The sequence below is a fragment of the Copadichromis virginalis genome, linkage group LG3 (genome assembly GCF_057382275.1).
Source record: "Copadichromis virginalis isolate Kocher_CV1m ecotype Utaka linkage group LG3, C_Virginalis_male_GT1.1, whole genome shotgun sequence".
NCBI classification, from domain to species: Eukaryota; Metazoa; Chordata; class Actinopteri; order Cichliformes; family Cichlidae; genus Copadichromis; species Copadichromis virginalis.
This window is the reverse complement of record NC_140620.1, coordinates 63,006,283-63,028,496: the sequence shown is the minus strand read 5'-3', so window position 1 is coordinate 63,028,496 and position 22,214 is coordinate 63,006,283. Positions and strand designations below refer to the sequence as shown.

The following is a 22,214-nucleotide window of genomic DNA, read 5'->3' as shown; positions in this document are numbered from 1 at the left end:
ATTTACCTGAAAATATCTCGATTGTTTGATACTTAATGTGTTAATCAAAGCTGGATGGGAGGAGCTGTGATGTATTTAGTAAAATCAGTTTATATTTTGTGGTAAAGTAGAGAACACCAAGCGTGGTGCATGTGCGCATTGATATGCCTGTGCCGTTCCACAACATGGTTAATAAAGTAAGTTACTAACAACCAAAAATGTGTTGTTACTTTACCAGTTGAGTTATAAGAGAGAACATAACAAACTGGTTGAGATCCTGGATTAAAGAGGGAATGGGAAGGGAAGAGGAGTACAGAGGACTGATTGGTCGGTTCGTGAGGAGAATCACCTGAAACTGAATGTGGCCAAAACAAAGGTGCTGGTGGTGGACTAATTGTAATTTAAAATGTGAAAATTTTAGCTGTCCTCCATCATTCTCCCTGAGGAGTCGAGTTACGGTGACTTTGTATCTTCTACAAGAGACGCACAAGAGCAAGTTTAAAAAAAAAACTGTAGAGGAAAATATGGCAAAGTCCCAAGACTTGCAAAAGGAAGCTTATGCTAGACGAGTCCAGAAGAAGTACAGAAACCTTGTGTACAGCGTTGGAGATGAAGTTCTTCTCTTGAACATGAAACGTGGAAGGAAGGGAGGAAGACTTGATCCAGATTTTTCAGGACCCTACACAATTCAAGACATCGCTGGCAAATGTGTGAGATTAAAAAACACACGGAAGGAGCAACTTTAAGAAATCACTACAGCATTGACCATATCAAGCCGTACAGAAGAAGCCACCATGTAAATATCAGTGACAATTAAAAATACCCAACTCGCAGTCAGACGGTGAACAGCAGCACAGACCTGAAGATGCCTCCCTGCCATCCTACTGCTAACCCTCAGTGCCAGCAAAGTCCAGAGGATTCATTCTGCACCCAAAACGGCTGACACAAGGAGTTTAATTGTGTTCCAGGACCAGAAACGCGTGAACAAGAACTTCCCTCCCGGAAACAAAGCTTAGAAGATGAAGGTGACATAGTGAACAACTCTTTTTGACCCATTGGTCATTTGTTGCCAGTTTGGCGTTGCAACTTAATTGACTGTTGCATGACTTTGTTTGCATTTTGCAGTCTTCAACTCATATTGGATGTAAAGAAACATGCAACGTGCACTGAGCTTGTGGAAGTCTGGAAATGGATCTGCCTGTCAGTAATTTTCTCTTTTGCCCACCCGCTGTACCTTTCCTATTTCTCTGCGTGTAAATGCATGCCTATTGTATTGACTTTTTTCCTGTTGTGGCCCGTTGGCCTTTACCAAGCTTATCCACTACAAATCTCATGCATGCCTGAGCTAACTTATCATATTTTTCTTTTAGTAAAGAGGCTATGGCGTGCAAAGGATACTGGGCGCTTGGAGGCAGCTGTTGGACCATACAAGTTATTGGATTCCTCTTTTCGAACACTGCAGGGGTCACGGTGGTTTCTGATGAGGTAAGAGAACTTATCATTGTTGATTCTGATTTCGAGGTTCTGCTCCTTCTGAAGCATTTGCAGTGCAGAGACCATTAATAGTTTAAAATGTGCGAGTAGGTCGGGGGGTTTGTATTGCAAAACTCTGATAAGGTTTCACCCATTCACTTCAACAGGAAAAAATGTTATCAACCACAACACAGATGTTGTGACATCTGTGACATCATAATACCCAGTTCCAGTATATGCAGAAAGAACCTTTATCAGCAATTATATTCTATGTTGTGAAGCAGTTTCTTGCACAAAGTGTTATTTTTAAATAAGTTTTCAGTGGCACAAACAATTGTAATTTTTAATTTAACTTTTTCTTTAGATTGTCAACATTTCTGCACAGAAAATACTGCTCATAGACCCCATGGGAATGAAGGTGTTTATGACAGGAAAATTCTGCACAACTGGAGGTATGTATGATACTGAGGTGTTATTCTTAGATTAAAAAAAAAAATCTTGTTTCATTACAAACATTTTTGTTCAACTAGGAATTTTCTGAGGATGAGAGGGCATGAAGACACCATGGAGTGGCAGTTACAGACTATGCAACACAACAAGCAACAGGATTCCAGCAGTTGTGGAGTTTTACTGTTAAAGGTAACCCGTATTCAAATGATTCAGTTTCTTGTTAGCTAGAATTAAGACTTTAAGTGAATTTAAGTGAAGTGAAAGTTATTTCGGTCAACAACAACAAAGATGATCATTTTACATAGAAGTACTTAATCATACAGTAACTGAAAAAGGAATAGGCTGAAGCCTTGTGGCTTATAATTATCCTATCCTTTACCTAATTAAGACTTTACATTCTAATTATGATCAATCTCACAGTTTGCAGAACACTACCTTGATTTTGGAGAGGTCAGTGAGGTGTCAACCACTACAGAGCCAGTTGTGCTGGAGCGAATGCAGATAGCTTGCACCCTACTTGAAAATCGAGGTAAGTCCAGTAAAGTCCTTATCACGTTAGTGCGTACTTCCAATTTAAATAGTGCTTTTCAAACAGCACAGTACAAATAGTGCTCTTCAAACACTTTCAGATAAGACCCTTCTCAAAGTCTGATTTAAAAAATTCAGGAGACTAATTTTCCAGGAAGTATATTTGGAAAAAATGTACTATTATTTTTTAATTATTCAATAAATAATGTTTGATTAAAACCTAACTATGATTGTGTTTCAGGGAACGCTGAGGACTACTGCATTGTTTGCTCCATGTTAGATGCTAACGCTGACCGCAGCATGATTGAAATGGTAAAACAAAACAAAACAAAAGAAACACATAAGTCTTAGTATCATTACTTGCCAATCATAATTAAAATGTTGAGTAATAGTATTCACCAAACAGAATATGAGCCATTTATTTTTCCTTTCCAGGTGCAGTGTGAATCTTGCCAAAGATGGGCACATTTTGCATGTGAAAAATATAAAGAGAGCAACCAAGAATATAAATGCCAAAAATGTACGGAAAACGCATAAAAACTTCAAAGAAAAACAGCTGTCTTTTCCCCTCCATGTGTGTTTGTATTCTTTGTCAACATTTGGATTCCTGAGATCAAATATATTTTCCTTTGGCTTTGTTTTCTTCGCATTTGTGGCTTTAATGTAGTGTTACATCCTGTTTGTTTGCTTCCATCTGTATACATGTCCAGATTCACTGTTATGTTTCTATTCTTACATTGCTGTGCGATCACTGTTCCCTCTGCTGACTGATGTGACCTTTTGTATCTCACACTGATACTTGTCATATTTGTATCTGCGCCTAAAAGATAAAAAGTTTTCCATGCTAAAACACAGCTCCACCTCCTGCAGTTCTCCCTCTGAACCACTAGATGTCTCTGTTATCTAAATGAAGACGTGCAGCACAGCAACCACAGCAGCGCTCAGATCACACGTGTCCTGTTATTATGTATAAAAGCATGAAACAGGTGAGACAGGTGGGATCAATATTAATGTTGTGGAAATATATGAAAAAGCAACAGAAGAGTGAAAACATTTCCTGTTTCTAGAAAGATCTTTCAGCTCACAGCTGCTCACAGACTGTATTTACAAGTGACAAACTGCAACTCTACAGTACATCTACAGTATATATCAAATATATTCTGTATTCAAATCTATTGAGTGATGTTTGAAAGTCTTTCCAGGTGAGTTTGATCCAGGAGGGTCTGAAGCCAGAGTCAGACAGAGACTGTGCAGAGACTGTAGAAGGACAGAGCAGCAGCAGAGCAGTCCAGATACACTGATGATCCTCTGTCAGATCCAGAGGGACACACAGGGATGATGCTGGACTCTACATTGTGTCTGACAGTGGAGCTGTTCTCAGAGCAGTTCACTCTGCAGCACTGACAGTCATCTGCACTTCTTCTCATTCCTCTGTCAGTCACTGCTGGATGAAGCTCTCCTCTCCACCTCCCAGTAACATGGCCCAGTCAGAGCGTCTCTACACACAAGCTGCTGCTGCTTCAACCTCTCTGGATCATCAGGACACAGCTCCTCCTCTCTCAGCACACACACCGTCCTGTTTACCATCATCAGCTCCACCTGCAGAGAGAAGAAGGAAGAGCAGAGGAGATAAACGAGTGTTTCCAGAGACTCTTCATCAGCTGTCAGTCAGTGATGCAGCACATCCAGTATAAAGAGCAGCAGGGACTTCAGTGCTGGGACTGTACTAGGACTCATTGTTGCTTCACTTTTTCTAATCTTTGGATTTTTATTGAAGTTGATGAAAATGTTTTTCCCTCCTAGTTTGAGTTTGGACTTTCATTCATTAGAACAATCTTGGTGTGTCCACTCTGAGCTCTGTAGGAACCCCAACAACAAGCCCAACAATCCAGATGGACGGTTCCAGCTGTTAACTGGAGGAATTCCATCCAAACATCTGCTCTCACTAAATTCTTCCTCACCTACAGACTGTGTTCTTCACTGCTTTAAACTTGGAAACGAATGCAGTCATTGGTCTGCGTGCTGCTTTGTTCAGAGAGCTGATTGGCTGTTGACAGTGTTTGATCAGAGCGTGTCAGCCGTTACTATGGTGACCATAAAGGTCAGAAACAGGAAGTGTTTGTGTCCAATCCTGAAGCCTGTCACCATTCTCCTCTCACAGCTTCACTGAGAAGCTGCAGCTTTACAGGAAACACTGGATCTTTGTTTCATACTGACTGTGTTTAGTACAATACTGCTGACAGCACCACCCACTCACTCCATCACTCTACTTACAGCAGAGTCTCCAGTCTGTAGTCTGGACTCTGCTGAAGATCAGACAGCTGCTTCACATCTGGATCCTTCAGGTTGTTTCCTTGCAGCTCCAGCTCTCTCAGATGGGAGGGGTTGGACTTCAGTGCTGCTGCCAGATAATCACAGCTGATCTTTGACAAACCACAGTACCTCAATCTGTATAAAGAATGAAAGATGTAAGTTTATTAGACAAAGTGTGAGCTTGAAATCATTCAGTGTTTCATCATCTGTTCAGAGCTGAAGAAGGTTCAGAATGTAGAAGTTTAGAAAATGGAAACTCCAAACAGCTGAAGCCAACAGGAAGCAGCTTCAAACAGGAAACTGTGCAGAGTTTCAGACTATATGTCCTGATGCAGCCAGTTGGATTTTGGAGATTTGAATCTCTGTTCTGTGACTAAGTCCTTGAATCATTTCTTCCAGTTGGTCCAACAAGACAGACTAAGTGTTGGACATGTGTTGTGGCTCCATTAGGGGAGCTTCTAAATGTGATGTGATGGCCCCTCTGGGTCTGTCAGGTCACAGGACTGAAGAGAGCTCAAACTGGGCACACAGTTGTTCCAGTCTGGACCAAAGACTATATACTGGGACTGAGGGACTGCTTTGACTGCACCCACTGGGACTTTTTAAAGGCTCGTGTTCTCACTTAGATCATCGATTTCTACTTACATTTCTTTCTGGGAAAAATGGGGATTACTTTGGAAACAGGAAGTATTTTCCCCAATAAGCAGCCCTGGATTAGTAAATCACTCCAACATGTTCTCAGGCAGAAGAAGCTGTCTTGTTATGAGGGAGAGAAGAAAAAGATGGAGGCACAGAAACTTGTTGAAAGAGAGATAAAGCAGCTAAGATCAGGTGTAAAAGTAAAGCAGAGGATGAGCTGAATAAAGGACACTCAAGGCTGGCTTGGAAAGGAATGAAGTCCATGGTGGGGATGCAGAACAAGGAGCAAAGATGAATGTGATGCTGAATCAGCAGAAGACTTGGACTCATTTGATTCCAGCTTTGATATCATTGATTTCAATGAAGAGCTTTGTGATTGTAGCAAAGGGCTGGTAGCTCTGAGAGTCCCACTGATGAGGTGTTTGTGTGGAAATCTCTTAGTGGGACCAAAGAGAGAAAAAGCCCTGGTCCTGATGCTGTGGGAGGGAAATGATTGAAGTGTGCTGTGAGGAACTGACTGGGAGATCTTCACACATTTTCCAGTCCTCCTTGGAACAACAGGAAGTTCCCAGCATATGGAAACAAAGGTTAAGTGTCCTATGGCACTCAGTGATGATGGTGCTGTGGCCCCACCACCTCCACCTCTTTGTAAAGGAACTAACTGTCATCTGAAGCTTCAAGTGGAACTAAGACTTCCTCCACTAGGTGGCAGTGTCTGATGAGAAAGTGTTAGTGGAGCTGGCCTGGAGTCAGAAACAGGAAGATGCAGGATTTGGGCTGAAATGGGGAAAAGTGGTTCGCACTAGTGCCTTAAAGCAAGAAGGTTGTAGGTTGAAGCTTGTTGGCCTTTCTGTGGAGGTTGGATGTTCTCCCACAGTCCAATGAAATGCTGCTTAGGTTCATTGGTGCTTCTAAATTGGCTGTAGGTGTGGATGTGAGAGAGTGCTTCTCTGTCTCTCTCTGTTGGCCCTGTGATGGACTGCTCACCTGTGCAGGTGGACCACGCCTCTTGCCCTATGACAGCTAGGGCACAGGCTGCAGCCCTGTGAGCCTAAGCTGAATAAACAGTTAGCAAAAATGATCCATAGATGGCCTGAAATCCCCCAGTTAGCAGTTTGGTAGATAGCTATGACATGCTAATCCCATCCAGCAGCTGTATTCTACCTGTAAGCTGATCCCTGCTGAGCCAAAGCACTTTTTCATATACAAATTACAACCTTTAATAGAAACCTATTGGTCAGCATCTTATTAGCCTGCTGTTAGCTTCATTCCACAGAAAACTGAGAGAAACTAACAGAGTTGATAAAGAATAAAGAGAAATGTGCTGATTTACAGCCTTTGAAGTGCTTCAGATGATCTCTGTCCACTTCTGTCCACTCATTCATTCATGTAAGCTTTCTAATGCAGCTTTGATCTTCACAGTCTGCTTCATGAAACTCATTCTAACCCTGAATGTCAGAGTGTTCCTCCTTCTCTTTCCCATCATTCATGCTGGCAGTGGAGGAGATTTGGATGTTGGACTGTGTTTTGGATGATGTGTGTATGTTTGTGTTGGACTGCTGTCTGTAAAGCAAACGCACATTTTGCTTTGGATTTCAGTGTCAGACAGACTTTAAGGTGGAATGAAGAGTTGGAGAGTTTCACAGTGAATTATCCAGTGGAGGATTTTTCTTCTTCTTTGAAGGTTTGAAATGTGAACATTGTTCTGCTACAGTCAATGGACTAAACCAGAGAAGAAGAAAACAGACTTTACCATGAAGATCCTCAGTGTGGATCAGTATAATATCAGCCTGATGTCTGCAGTTTAGTGTCAGCACAACTTTCACATCATATTCATCTCAACACAACTAAAACATGCTGACTGACCTCAGAGTTTCAAGTCCACATCCTGGACTCTCCAGGAAACCACACAGATGCTTCACTCCTGAATCCTGCAGCTCGTTGTTGTAGCTCAGGTGCAGCTGTCTCAGATGGGAGGGGTTGGACTTCAGTGCTGCTGCCAGATAATCACAGCTGATCTCTGACAAACCACAGCCCATCAATCTGTATAAAGAATGAAAGATGTAAGTTTATTAGACAAAGTGTGAGCTTGAAATCATTCAGTGTTTCATCATCTGTTCAGAGCTGAAGAAGGTTCAGAATGTAGAAGTTTAGAAAATGGAAACTCCAAACAGCTGACAGAGTTCATACGCCTTTGTCAGGGTCAAATTCAAGCAAGACCATGTGAAAATTAAAACACATCATCCTAGGTGAACTTAAACACCTTTGTTCCCCTTTTGTTAAGACATAGAAAAGTACACCACACAAAAATACTGCAAAAGGAAACGGTCGCCTTATATACATAGTGTATAAACTCAAAATGCACATTTCACTTCAAATTAAGATTAAGGCTTTGAACAGATCACATAGTTCAGTTCAACATATAAGACTTTAAGAATGCACAAGCATCTACTTAAAATCTATTTAATTTATCATCCATGATATTATTTTATACAATTCCAATGTATTTTGTTCATCTCCCTTAAATAAACAGGCAGTCTTAAAGTATGAAATATTCATATACAAACACATATAAATGTGTGTACTGTCTCAGTGGCTGATAGTACCCCACAGGCCTCAGTGTGAGCTTGAAGACATTTATAATGTTTAAGTAGTTTAATGTGCAGGTGCTGACGATAAACACATTTTGAATGAAAGCCGGGGAACTTTGGTAGCACAGAAACAAGTGGCTATTCTTTGTGACTATATGGATCACTCACAATACCATTATTTCACACAAAGGCACCAAATTAATACTCAAAAAAGCTGCAGCAATACACACAAATATAAACAGTACTTGGTGACTGTTAAGTCTAATTGTTGAATGTTGCCATTGTGTTTCTTAAATTTGTACAGTCTTAGTTCAAGCAGTAGGATCAAAGCCATTCCTTTGATCCTGGCCACCTCTCCAACCACTCTGTGCTGGGGGAGGTTTTATTGTAGATACATCCTATCTGGAAGATCTGTTTCTTTTGATGTAAACTTCCTGGGTTTACGACCCTTTGGTCAGCAGGAGGTCTGACACACACACACACACACACACACACACACACACACACTCTTACAGAAGTTCACACATATACATAAAATGCTTTGTCTTAGAACAAAGGGGGCGTGGCTTTGTTCTGACGTGTTTTGTGTGAACTGTCTCCCAATAAAAGGTAGCAGGAGGAGGTCAGATCTGTGGTCATTTTCGTGGTGGACACAGACGAGGCCTCCCTTTCGCAAATAATTGATCGATCGACTGTCTTGTTTTCTTCATGATGAATAAGTCTCTAGAATTAGCGGGGCTTGTGGAAACACAGACCCAACAGTGACAACTTTGCTTTTAGCCTTTAACCCTTCTTGACTACTTTTGATGTGGCCTCTATATTTTACCTTTAAAAACAGTTCATCTTGCCAATCTGTTATTTTCTCATTTTGACCAACTGTATCAGCACAATTTATCTAAATTCAGACAAAATTTAAAATACAAGTAGAAAGTGATATTTTGACTGTAAAAACCACACACATGTTTAACGAATCATCTTCATAACTTGAAATGCAAATAGAGATTGTACACTTTTAAAAATACGCACACGTTTTGCAAACAACAAAGTTATATGGTACTATTTACCAAAAAATGCAGCCAAGGCTCAGACGTTTTTCATATAATCATTTCAAACTATTTACAGAACAATCAGGTGTCAAACAATAGTTTGTGTCACTCTAACACATATGAGAACAGCACAGGGATAAACCTGCAGGTCTGACAGCAGGTGTGTCACTCAGCGTTTACACTGCAATCTGCCTTTGTTGGCTTTAAGGCAGCAACTGTGACGATCACTAGTAGAACTGACACACAAAACAAAACAACAGCTACACACTAAATACACAAGACAACAAACTAACTTGAGACCAAACACGGTAAACGTCACAAATCTCTCACGTATCAAAACTCTCTCTCTCTTTCGCTCACTCGCTCTCTCTTGCCGGTCACTCCTAAAACTTCCCCCTTTTGCTAAACAACCAAATGTCATGTTTCCATATCATTTTTGATTGGTCGACATGGTACATTTTCCCACCTATAGTGCTTTGGAGCGTGATGTCACGGGAGATGGGCCATGCCCCCTTCCGCCATGACAGTAGGCCAGCCAAAGGATACCATTTCAGCTATGGATCGTACGTGTTGTGTTGTCGGTTGCAACGTTAGATCACACGATCGTGAAGGCAAGAAGCTGGATAACGGGCTCTCTTTTCATCGTTTTCCATCCTGGAGGCAACGTGAGGGATCCCATGTATCCGATATTACTAAACAAAGACGTCAGGCTTGGATTGCAGCGGTGAGACGAGCGGATATCGAGTTCTCTGCAATCCCCAGCTTTTTGTTGGTTTGCTCACGGCATTTTCTTTCCGGTGAGTTCTAAATTAATTCATATCACTCTTGAAAGGCTTTTAGTGTTATTTTCAATGTGCTGAGGTCATAGATAATGAGATAAAACATGCTAATGTGTGATGCTGCAGAACCACATCATGTCGACTGAGTAGCTTATGATTTGGCATTATTGCAGGCAAACCAGCATATGAAATGGATGTAACAAATCCAGACTGGGCACCAACACTGCACATGGGGCATGACGACATACCTGTATCAGACTCGGACCGGCACTCAAGGCGTATGCAACGGAAGCGAAAAAGAGCACCCATCGGAGGTAAACAACCCCCCCCCCCTCTAAAAACATACTAAATTGCTATCACTGTACACTAATCCGCACATAACTTCCAGATGAATCACACACCTGTCATTGGAATATTGGTGTACATTTACCTTATGTCTAATTTTATCTTACAGGCTTTTGTTATGCAGCTGCAGAGTCTGAAGGTGTGCCCCGTGCAGAAGTGATTGATGAAGATCTGACAGAAGACCAACAGCAAAATCACAATGTCATGGAGGCAGTGGACAGCAGTTGTGTTGGACAAGTGGAGGTTGAGGTACCAGCTGCAAATGTGGATATACTGAAGAAATGTAAACCTTTTAAAATGATGACAGATTACAAACTCTCAGCTGTGTCTGTAATCAAACCTTTGCTTCCCTTCAGCAGCATCAGCTCATGTTCACATGTTGATTCATGGTTTGCTTCAGTTTTTGATGGACTGCAGAATATTTTGAAGGTTATCTGCTATAAAAAGCCAGAACAGGAAAATCTGCTTCATGTGTTTCTGTTTGATCCTCAGTGACTTTGACACAAAGGCCTCTGCTGTGATGATCACACCTCTGATCAAGTCTCACAGTGTCAGCTTTGTTTTTATACATATGGATATGTGCTGATAAATGATCAGAATTATAATATTTCCCACTGTCTGCTGTGTGCCGTGACCTTTGACCTGCTAAAGACAGTCAGCTGTGGATTATTCATTGTTGTGTCTGATACTTAGAACTGTGAGGAAGAACACTACACAGTTAATCAGGGTCCCCTCTCTCTGAATCAGGAAAGGTGGGCAGGCCGCGTGTGGGCCACGGGCCATACGTTGAGTCTCACTGTTTGAAATGTGAACATTGTTCTGCTGCAGTCAATGGACTAAACCAGAGAGGAAGAAAACAGACTTTACCATGAAGATCCTCAGTGTGGATCAGTATAATATCAGCCTGATGTCTGCAGTTTAGTGTCAGCACAACTTTCACATCATATTCATCTCAGCACAACTAAAACATGCTGACTGACCCCAGAGTTTCAAGTCCACATCCTGGACTCTCCAGGAAACCACACAGATGCTTCACTCCTGAATCCTGCAGCTTGTTGTTCCAGCTCAGGTCCAGCTGTCTCAGATGGGAGGGGTTGGACTTCAGTGCTGCTGCCAGATAATCACAGCTGATCTCTGACAAACCACAGTCCCTCAATCTGTATAAAGAATGAAAGATGTAAGTTTATTAGACAAAGTGTGAGCTTGAAATCATTCAGTGTTTCATCATCTGTTCAGAGCTGAAGAAGGTTCAGAATGTAGAAGTTTAGAAAATGGAAACTCCAAACAGCTGAAGCCAACAGGAAGCAGCTTCAAACAAACACAACAAGAGAAAAAACTCTGAATGTTTCACATTAAAGTCATACATTTATCATAAAAACAGGACAAAGACTTGAAAAAGTCGTGTTTTTCCTTCCAGGAACCACAAGGCTTCACTTTTAAAGGTGAAGTGTGAAAGAAATGGACATATTTGAAGTCCAACACCTTTTTCCAGTCACATTATTAAAGCAGACAAACTACAAGCTCATTTTCATTCCAACAAGTCATCTTCTGACCTGGACTAACAACACTGGTCTCTATGTGCAGCTGGCTGTGAGACCAGTGCTCAGGGAGCGTCTACAAAGTGCAACACTGAAAGAACATCACACACTAGCTGTGTCCCAAAACGTCGGCTGCATCCTTCGGAGGACCCGGTATTCGCGGTCTACGTGGGCAGGGTCCTTCAAAGACCGAAAAGGCTGGAAGTGCGAGGCTGTGAAATGGGACGGTCTAGCCTTCAGATTTGCGTCACCGCTGTGTCGGTGGAGTTTAATAAACTCGGCCGTCTGCTCCTTGCTATCTAAAATATAACAGGACACTGGCGTAAATTCTCGACCGTCTCACACTTCTGTTTAATCAGTTTCCTGTTTAACGTTTATTCAGCTGTGTGAAAATCCCAGAGGATCAAAGTGGCTCAAACTGGATTCATCAAGGGACGTCAGGCACAGGACAATATAAGGAGAGTCCTTCACATTATTGACAATGCAGAAAAAACGAATATCAGTACTGTGTTAATTAGCTTAGATCAAGAAAAGGCATTTGATAGCGTAAGCTGGCTCTTCCTATTTGGAGTATTGGAAAAATTCGGGTTTAAGGACAGCTCAATACAATGTATAAGGACAATCTATAATCAACCTACAGCTAGAATTAAGGTGAATGGCAGTCTGACAGATAGAATTCGGCTATATAGAGGTACAAAACAGGGCTGTGTCTTGTCACCAATTCTTTTTGCTTTATATGTTGAGCCACTAGCACAAGCAGTGCGACAACATTCAAAGTTGGAGGGGGTATCCCTTGCTGGACAAAAACACCTTATTGGATTGTTTGCTGATGACGTTATTATTTTTCTACGAAACCCTGACAAGTGCTTCCCAATTTTGATGCAACTATTCCATACCTTTGAATACTTATCAGGCTATAAAATTAATGTATCCAAAACACAAATTCTATCATTCAATTATATACCCTCCCAAAAGATCAGAGACGAATACAAATTAAATTGGCACTCGAACAACATGAAATATTTGGGCGTAACCTTGACAAAATCATTATCAGATATGGCGGACATAAACTATAATCAGGTGGAGGGCAACATTAGAAAAGATCTAGAACGGTGGTCGGCAACACCTACAAACTTCTACTCAAGAATCCAAATAATAAAGATGAATGTTCTCCCAAGACTGTTATACATGTTTCAGTCACTCCCACTTCCTATATCTCAAAAAAAATTCAAAATATGGGACAAGATGATATCAAGGTTTATTTGGGGTGGGAAGAAGCCCAGAATAAGACTAACAACACTGCAACTCCCGAAGCGCAAGGGAGGGATGGCCTTGCCGAACCTAAGGGAATACTTCTATGCAGCCCAACTCAGACCACTTGCTGGTTGGTGTAGACCAGAATATGAGGCAAGATGGAAGGAAATTGAGAAAGAAATCGAGGGAAACAACATTCAGATTTTTATCTCTGACAAACATTTAATGACAAAGAATAAAAGTGGAATGAATCAAATTGTGAAATTTACATTAGACATATGGCACACAGTAATAGAAAAATGTCAGTTAAAAGAACAATTATTTATACTCAGATGGTTTAGACATGATAAAAATTTCAAGGCAGGACAATTGGACCAAACATTCAAACAGTGGGAACTAAAAGGGATTACAGCAGTTTGTACCCTTATGAAAAACGGAGGACTAATGAGTTTCCAACAACTAAAAAACAAATACAAATTGGAAAATAGAGATTTCTTTAGATATTTGCAAGTTAGGGACTACTACGCAAAACAAATAAAATCTGACTGGCTTGGGAAACCACTGGGGGTTGTCGGAAAAGTAAAAGACTGCTATGAACATAAACAATTTAAAACTATTTCCACCTTCTATAGGTCATTAGAAGAAAATAGAGAAGATTCAACACTCTATATTAAAAAGAAATGGGAAGTTGAACTGACCATAAAAATAACAGAGAAAGAATGGCTCAATATGTGTGAATTGCAACACAGTACAACTAATTCGCCGTTGTGGAGGGAATTTTGTTGGAAAAATTTGACACGTTTTTTCATTACACCCAAAATAAAAAGCAAACTGACCTCAAGTTTACAAAATTGTTGGAGATTGTGTGGAGAAATGGAAGCGGATCATTCTCATGTATTCTGGAAATGCATTAAAATTAAAAAGTATTGGGAAGACTTAAAAATGAATATGGATAATATTTTGAGTTATACATTCCCAAATACTTGCCAAGTGATGTATCTAGGAAACATAAAAGAATACATACAAAAAGAGGACGTGTATTTAGTCAAAATAATTCTGGCCGCAACAAAAAAAGCAATTACAAAGAAGTGGTTACATCCAGATCCTCCCTCCCAGCGGGATTGGATCAGTATTGTAGAGGATATCTCAGAGATGGAAAAAATAACACTCAACATTAGACTGATGGGAGGTAAATACGACAGACTATGGAGGAAGTGGAAAACATTCAGAAGTGACACAAATGAAATAACATAATAGGTTTTCTTTTTTTTTTCTGCAATGTGATAAATGGAGAAAGATATGTAAACTCCAGACTCTATGTTTGTTTATATGTATGTCTGTTTGTTATTTTCTTTACTGTATGTCCACAATGATAAAATAACCTAATAAAAATCAAAGTAAAAAAAAAAAAAAAAAAAAAAGAAAATCCCGGAGGAACTTTGATCTCAGCCAAACCGATTTACTCCGGAACAAATAAAACACAGAAAAAAGGCAAACAATTACATTTTTAAGTTATCCGAGTGACTTATATATCATGTTTAACCTGAGTAGCGAAAGAGCGGGGTCTGAAAACGATGAAGCCGGGCGTCCGCTGCTCTCGCCGACTGGAGTGACCATTGAACCCCCCGGCTTGCTAGCGAGCGGGTGGGTAACAGACGTCTCCGAAAACGTCTGCACACTTTTGCAAATATGCGATGTCTTGATAAACCAAGCAGATATTTGAAGTTTACACAGCTACTTTCTCGCCTGAAAATATGTTAAAAGTTTATTTTGTGACCCAGAAAGATTAATAAGAGTAATTTGAAAACTTAGTAGCTGCCGCCATTGTTGGCAGCTGAAATTTGGCTGGGCCACGCTATGAATTCTGGGATATGGTGGGCCACGAAGGACACACCCGACGAATCCTTCAAATTCGGGGAAATGAAGGACGCATTTGTCGGCCACATTTGAAGGAGTCGACAAATACGGACAGCCTTCGTCGCCTGGCTGTGACGTAATCGGCCTTCAAATGCAGCCTCTGGAGGATGCAGCCGACGTTTTGGGACACAGCTACTAATTTGCTTCCATCATCCAACCTGAAGAGGAAACAGAGACGCCTCCCCTTCAAAGTAAAAGCTGCTCCTTTTGGACACAGTATCAAAGAAAGTCTACAGTATAACATAGAAAAGACAGAACAAAGTTTTGGTTGTTTTTAAATTGTGCAGAAATGAAACTACACTAAGCTCAATTATGTGACAGACATTTCATCCCATGTCAGTTTGGCCTCATCCTGGGCCGGATTATCCAGCACACACTCTGACCACAGGCCCAGGGGCCACGCACAGCTGGGCTCCATCCAAGAGACAGGAAACAAACCAACACAATAATTAGGGCTGCTCGATTATGGCAAAAATGATAATCACGATTATTTTCACTGAAATTGAGATCTCGATTATTTGACGATATTTATTTAACCCTTTAAGACCTACTATAGCACCTACTATAGCACCAAGTCCGCCAGAGCTTATATTATATTTTTACTGTAGTGCCATTTGTGGGAGCATTTCAAGTTGCTATATAACTGTTATAGCCCATATTTTAATAATATGTATACATTAAGTCCATAGTAATTACATTAATTGCAAAAAAGTGCAATAAACTACAAAAAAATTGAAAATAGTTTTTGTTTTTTTACATATATTTCTACTTGGAGAAATTTAAGAGGCTTATCCCTCAAAACTTTAAATACAAAAAAGTTGCAAAAAATAGTTTACAATAACAGGAAACTTATTGTGAGTGTCTTCATAGTTTTATTTTGGAGATACACCAATTTTTATATACTGCAGGAAAAACGAAAAAACAATCCTATGATGCAAATTTGCAAAGAAAACAGCATGTGCATCAAAATAAACTATTTCCAGCAGTGCAATTCGAGTTCTAAGCATCCCAGAAACTATTCAGAAAAGTCAAACATGACCAGTATAGGTTTTTAAGGCCTACAAGTAAAAAAAACTACATTTCCGCAAAAATGACATCACTTCCGGTTTCGGCCAGGAAATGGCGGACATGTGATAGTTGCGCTGACGACTTTTTCAATGTGGGAAGTGTTACGAACAGCTGATCGGATCGGCGAAGCGTGTTTCTGGAATATTATGCTTTTGTTCCTGCAAGCGCTTTTTATGCAATTTTTGCAAAGCTATATGTGGAACGAAACCGTGACCGAGGACAAGCTGATGGCATAAGATGTAAGTACAACTCCTCTGGTTTCATATGCAAACAAATTATTGCGCTAGCTTACATGGTTCAGGTTCTACAGGGATTTAAAAATAGTTACACAAAACGGAGCATGCTGCTCTGACCGGATTTAAAGGGTTAACAATGACTTTAAAAAATAATAGTGTGCAACACCACTGAAGTTTTTTGTTTTTAACCTCTCTTTTCAACCAACGGCAGTCACTCTCCTCTCCAAATAACTTCTGCTTAGCTTTCCGAGCTTCCCTCGGGTCCTCTTAATCAGCGGTCTCCAACCTTTTTTGCGCCACGGACCAGTTTATGCCCGACAATATTTTCACGGACCGGCCTTTAATGTGTCGCGGATAAATGAAGGAGGGGCTAATAATCGGCTCAGTCATTTTTAATGATCGTTGAAAGCCCAGATCGTAATCGTGATTAAAATTCGATTAATTGAGCAGCCCTACCAATAATAAAAGCACCATGTGATCTTCTTACATCTTCAAGACAAACATAGTAAAAACATGAGCATATTTGTTTCCTGATAAAATGATGTGACAGGTAGAACAGAGTAAAGTGGTGGTGTTACAGCCTTTCTCCCCTCTGCTGCCGAGGCTGTTAGTCTCTCCCAAACTCAGCTACAGGACTTCCAAATGAATGAAAGCAGCAGAAGTGGCTTTACAAATGAAAGAGGAAGAGGAGAAGAAGAGGAGAGGGAGGCCACCCTGACCATCACTCCAGCTGAAAACATCACACTTCCATTAAAGTTGGTGAGAAAATGTTGAGCAGGATGAGCTGCTGGCTAATCTGGAGGCTGTAGCAGCAGCTCACAGTCACAGTGGGTTTCCACTCATGAAAAAGCTCTGGCTGCTTCATTTCTCATCTCATATCAGAGACTTTAAAGCTTCACTGAAGCTGTACAGTGATGCTTCCATATTCCAGTGAGGCCTCCATAATGATTTCAGCTGTTCTGTACACACACTGTGTGCCCTGTATGGCTCAAAGTCTCTGCAGCCTGTTTTTATCTGCTATCATCAGATCTTCATCATCCTCATTCACATCCCTCACACACTCTACAGCCTCATCAGCACTGACTTCATCTTCACTGACTGATGGAGCACAACATGAACCTGTGGAGGCTGAAACACTGTCCTGTCAAACATCTCCCCGTCACCACTCCACTTCTGTCAGCCTTTAAATGAACCCTGCTCAAGTCTGTCACTTCTGTTTGGAGCCAAAAGGAAAAACTGTTGTTCAGTCGTTTGGAAAGACAACATTTCTGAAAGCACTCAAACTTCTTCACATTTGTCTTCAGACACATCCTGAACATTTAGGAACTAAAGAAAGTTTCAAACATCAAAGACCTGAAATATAGAAAAACAGCAACAGCCGCAGTCAGTGAACTCACCTCAGAGTCTCCAGTCGACAGTTTGGACTCTCCAGTCCAGCACACAGAAGCTTCACACCTGAATCCTGCAGCTTGTTCCAAGTCATGTCCAGCTGTGTAAGATGGGAGGGGTTGGACTTCAGAGCTGAGGCCACAACTTCACAGTGAGACTCTGAGAGTCCACAGTGAGTCAGTCTGTGATGATAGAAAATATAAAATGTGTTATTATAAAAGCAGAAAATCTGCATTATAAACACAGACTGAATGTATATGAAGACAAAACAGAGTGAGGTCATAATCTGATGAATCTGCACTTCACATCTGTGCTTCAGCTCCTCTTACTGTGTTTGACATGACACAACGATTGAGTCTCTCTCAGACCTGCAGACTTTTAATGAGAATCTTTGTTTGGCTTTAATCTGCAGATGAAGGAGGAAGATGGTGTCACATTTAGGCTTCCATAATGTCCACAGTCTGTCACTGAGATCTGATCCAGAGTCAGAGTGAAGACACACATTTGGACTGCTTCCTGTTTTGACTCCAGAACATTTTGAATGAGTTCAGCTCAGTGAAGAGTTCCAGCTGGAAAGATGATCTCTGTTTGCTACCTGCTGTCAGGTACGACTGTTCACGTCCACACGCAGGAAAAACCTGCTGACTGTTACCAAACGGAGCAGAAATCTCATCACTGGACAATAATGATGAATGAACTCAGAGCTGCTGATATCAGATCTGATTTCAGGGGAACTAAACACAGAAATGATTGGCTCATTTTAGCTTTCTGAGCCATTATCTGCTGGTGTGTCGCTAGTTGGCAGAAAATGATTTGTATTCCTGTTCAGGGCTTCAGTGTTTATGAGTCCAGATCCAGGTGACAGCAAGTCACAATGATGTTACCTGTCTGTGTCCAGCAGCAGCCTGTATTCACTTTGAATATTGTTATAACCTGACATGGATCAGTTTGTCTTTGATTGGTTTGTAAAGGTCACTGTTTCCATTGGACCTGAGTGACGTACAAAGACAGAGAGGGAGAGAAAGGAGAGAGAGGATGGAGACAGCAAAGAGAGAGCAAACACAAACAGGTGAAAGTGGACAGGTGACCAAGGTCAGCAACCAATCAGAGAGCTTCTGTTTGACCCACAGTCACTGATGATGACTGCACATAACCAAGCAGTGTGTTACTCTGATATCAAATATGGATCCTGCTCTTATAATAATGATCATCAGATGATATTATTGTGTTATTTTGTAGCTGAATACGATGTTTGTGTGATTATCAGTGAAAGAAGTAGTGAGGAGGATGGAGAGAGAGAGAGGACAGAGGGTGAAGTTAGAAACACTAAAAGGATTTTTCATGGATTTCATGGATGATTTGAGTGATTTCCAGCAGGACACTTAAACATGTCAGTGGACGTCCTAAAGAACATATTCACTGATATGAAACGTGTCATTGAACAGGATTAATATCAGTGGAAACATGGTGGAAACAGCTGTGACTGCATGGATGTGACACACTTCAAATCTGTTCTCCACTCTTGGATTTGGGATCCATGGAGCTGCTGCTGAGTCTGTACAATAAAGGAATGGTGTGGAAGGTTGCAGCGTACGGACACAAACACTTTGTGCTTACAATCTGATTTTATTTTCAACATTAAACTACTAACCTACACTGATCAGTGATGTTAATGATCACATCTGGACTCACCCAGCCTTTCTGCAGTTCCTCACAGCTGGAATCAGTCTCTGTCGTCCCCGCTCTGATGTTTTGTACTTCAGCAGGTCCAACTCATCCAGAACCTCCTCTGACATCTGCAGCATGAAGGCCAGAGCTGAGCACTCGATCTCAGAGAGTTTCTTCTCTGATCTGTTCTCTGACTTCAGGAACTCTTGGATCTCCTGAAATAATGAGAGGTCGTTCATCTCCATCAGACAGTGGAAGATGTTGATGCTTCTGTCAGGAGAGATTTCATAACTGTTCATCTCCTTCAGGTTGTTGATGACTCTCTGGATGGTTCCTGGACTGATCTCTGTCTGACCCAGCAGACCTACTAAGAGTCTCTGGTTGGACTCCAGACAGAGGCCATGAAGGAAGCGAACAAACAGGTCCAGGTGGCCATTTTTACTCTGGAGGGATTTATACATGGCTCTGCTCAGGAAATCATCCAGAGAGGACTCGTTGTATTTTTTTCCCAAAAAGTTCTTCAGCACCTTTGTCTTCCTGCTGGTGTGACAGTGGAACATGTAGACAGCAGCCAGAAACTCCTGAATGCTCAGATGAACAAAGCAGTAGACTGGTTTCTGGAAGATCACACACTCTCTTTTGAAGATCTCTGTACAAACTCCTGAGTACACCGAGGCCTCTGTCACATCCAGACCACACTGCTCCAGGTCTTCTTGGTAGAACATGATGTTTCCATTCTCCAGATGTTCAAACGCCAGCCTCCCCAGCTTCAGAAGAACTTTCCTATCAGCCTCCGTCAGCTCCTGTGGACTCGTCTCATGTCCCTCATGGTACTTGTTCTTCTTCCTCTTTGTCTGAACCAGCAGGAAGTGTGAGTACATGTCAGTCAGGGTCTTGGGCAGCTCTCCTCTCTGCTCTGTAGTCAACATGTGCTCCAGAACTGTAGCAGTGATCCAGCAGAAGACTGGGATACTACACATGATGTGGAGGCTCCTGGATGTCTTCATGTGGGAGATGATTCTGCTGGACAGCTCTTCATCACTGAATCTCCTCCTGAAGTACTCCTCCTTCTGGGCGTCAGTGAAGCCTCGTACTTCTGTTAGCCTGTCAACACATGTAGGAGGGATCTGATTGGCTGCTGCGGGTCGGGAAGTTATCCAGACGAGAGCCGAGGGAAGCAGCTTCCCCTGGATGAGGTTTGTCAGCAGCTGGCTGACTGATGACTTCTGTGTGACATCAGACAGCAGCTTCCTGTTGGTGAAATCCAATGAAAGTCTGCTTTCATCCAGGCCGTCAAAGATGAACAAAAGCTGAGAGACAGCCAGCTTCTCTGCTGTGACCTTCTGTAATGTTGGATGGAAAACATGGAGCAGCTCCAGAAGACTGTACTGCTCATCTCTGATCAGGTTCAGCTCCCTGAATGAAAGCAGAACCACCACACTGACATGTTGGTTCTCCAAGCCCTCTGCCCAGTCCAGAGTGAACTTCTGCACTGAGAAGGTTTTTCCAACACCAGCCACGCCGTTGGTCAGAACCACTCTGATGGGTCTCTGTTGGTCAGGTAAGGCTTTAAAGATGTCCTGGCACCTGATTGGAGCGTCATGGAGGGCGTCCATCTTGGAAGCTGTCTCCAGCTGACTCACCTCATGTTGGGTATGAACCTCTTCACTCTGTCCCTCTGTGATGTAGAGCTCAGTGTAGATCCTGTTCAGTAGGGTTCTACTTCCTGTTTCATCACTTCCTTCAGTCACACGTTCACATCTCCTCCTCAGACTGATCTTATGTTCATCTAAAACCTCCTGCAGACCAACATCTGCTGAAAGAAAGAAAAACAATGAGACTAAAGAGAAAGAAAACTCTTCAATGTCTGAACAACACAAGAAGTCCAGTTTTCAGAAATGAGTCCATCAGCAGACAGATGTTCAGTCTTACTTTGTACACAGCTGCTCTGACTGGCTGTCTGCAGTCCAGCTCTGCTTCTGGATCTTTCTCCACACTGGGGACAGGAGGAGTCTCCCGATGAAGCAGACTGGTCCCAGTATGAGGAGATGCACTGTCTGCAGAACCAGTGTCCACAGCTGGTAGAGACTGGATCCTTCAGGACGTCCTGACACAAAGCACAGCAGGACAGCTGCTCCTCCTCACAAACACCACTCCTCTTCCTCTTCCTCTCTCTGTGAACACATTTCTTCATCACTAAAACATTTACTGTCAGTGAAAAACATCCAGATGTGACCAAACTGCAGTCCCTCACAGTTCCTTTGATTTCATCAACACTAATGAGCTGCTCTTCCTGTCTGCCTGTCTCATTAAACACTGAGCGATGAATACAAACTCAACACTTCCTGCAGACTTCCTGACTTCACAATAAAAGCTTTCCATCAGAGAGAGACAGTTATGACTTTCACTGTTTTACAGCCGCTGTGTGCAGATTATCTGGGTCAGTTCACTCTGAAGCAGCTTAGAAGTGTCCGTGTAGAGCCGTGGTCTGACACACAGAGACTCCTGATTTTCTCTATTTAAACAAACATGATGAAGATGAGCAGGTTTCTCTTCTAGTATAAACTCTGTGTCTCTCTGGCTGGCTCATGATGGCTTTTCAGGTTTTATGTTTTGCTCTCTCCTGCTAGCGTTTTGCCTGCCTGGGTGGAGATTGTAATGGCCTCTCGCTCTTGGTCCACACAGCTATGATGATTACACCACCTGTTGCTGACTCACCTGGGCTTACCGGTAACCATTTAACGCTGCGGCATGGAGCAGTTTGTCGCTGGGACATTGACCCTCCTGTGTTCATGATCTCAGCTCCTTGCTAAGAAATCTCTCTCTAAATTCACCAGTTGGGTTAACTTTGTGTATACTTTGAGTAAATATTTCCCCGGACCTGGTTACAGACGCTTACCTGTGACTCCCGTGTGTGGCTGTGTGAGTGGAGAGCAGGACAAGAGTGTCTGAAGAGGAGTGAGTGTGGACTCCCTTCCCTCTTTTCCCTGGAGCCCTGGAC

General features: G+C 41.9%; 1 protein-coding gene across 1 annotated transcript; it reads right to left on the bottom strand.

Moving 5' to 3' along the window:
• Window positions 1–11,104: 11,104 nt before the first annotated feature.
• On the bottom strand, window positions 11,105–21,452 carry LOC146716541 (protein NLRC3-like). The gene is made up of 4 exons (XM_085452534.1): window positions 21,146–21,452; window positions 19,238–21,029; window positions 17,554–17,727; window positions 11,105–11,300 (listed from the first exon to the last, which is right to left on the bottom strand). The coding sequence occupies exons 1-4, from the start codon at window positions 21,405–21,407 to the stop codon at window positions 11,105–11,107; spliced, it is 2,424 nt and encodes an 807-aa protein (XP_085308660.1). The 5' UTR covers window positions 21,408–21,452.
• Window positions 21,453–22,214: the final 762 nt, after the last annotated feature.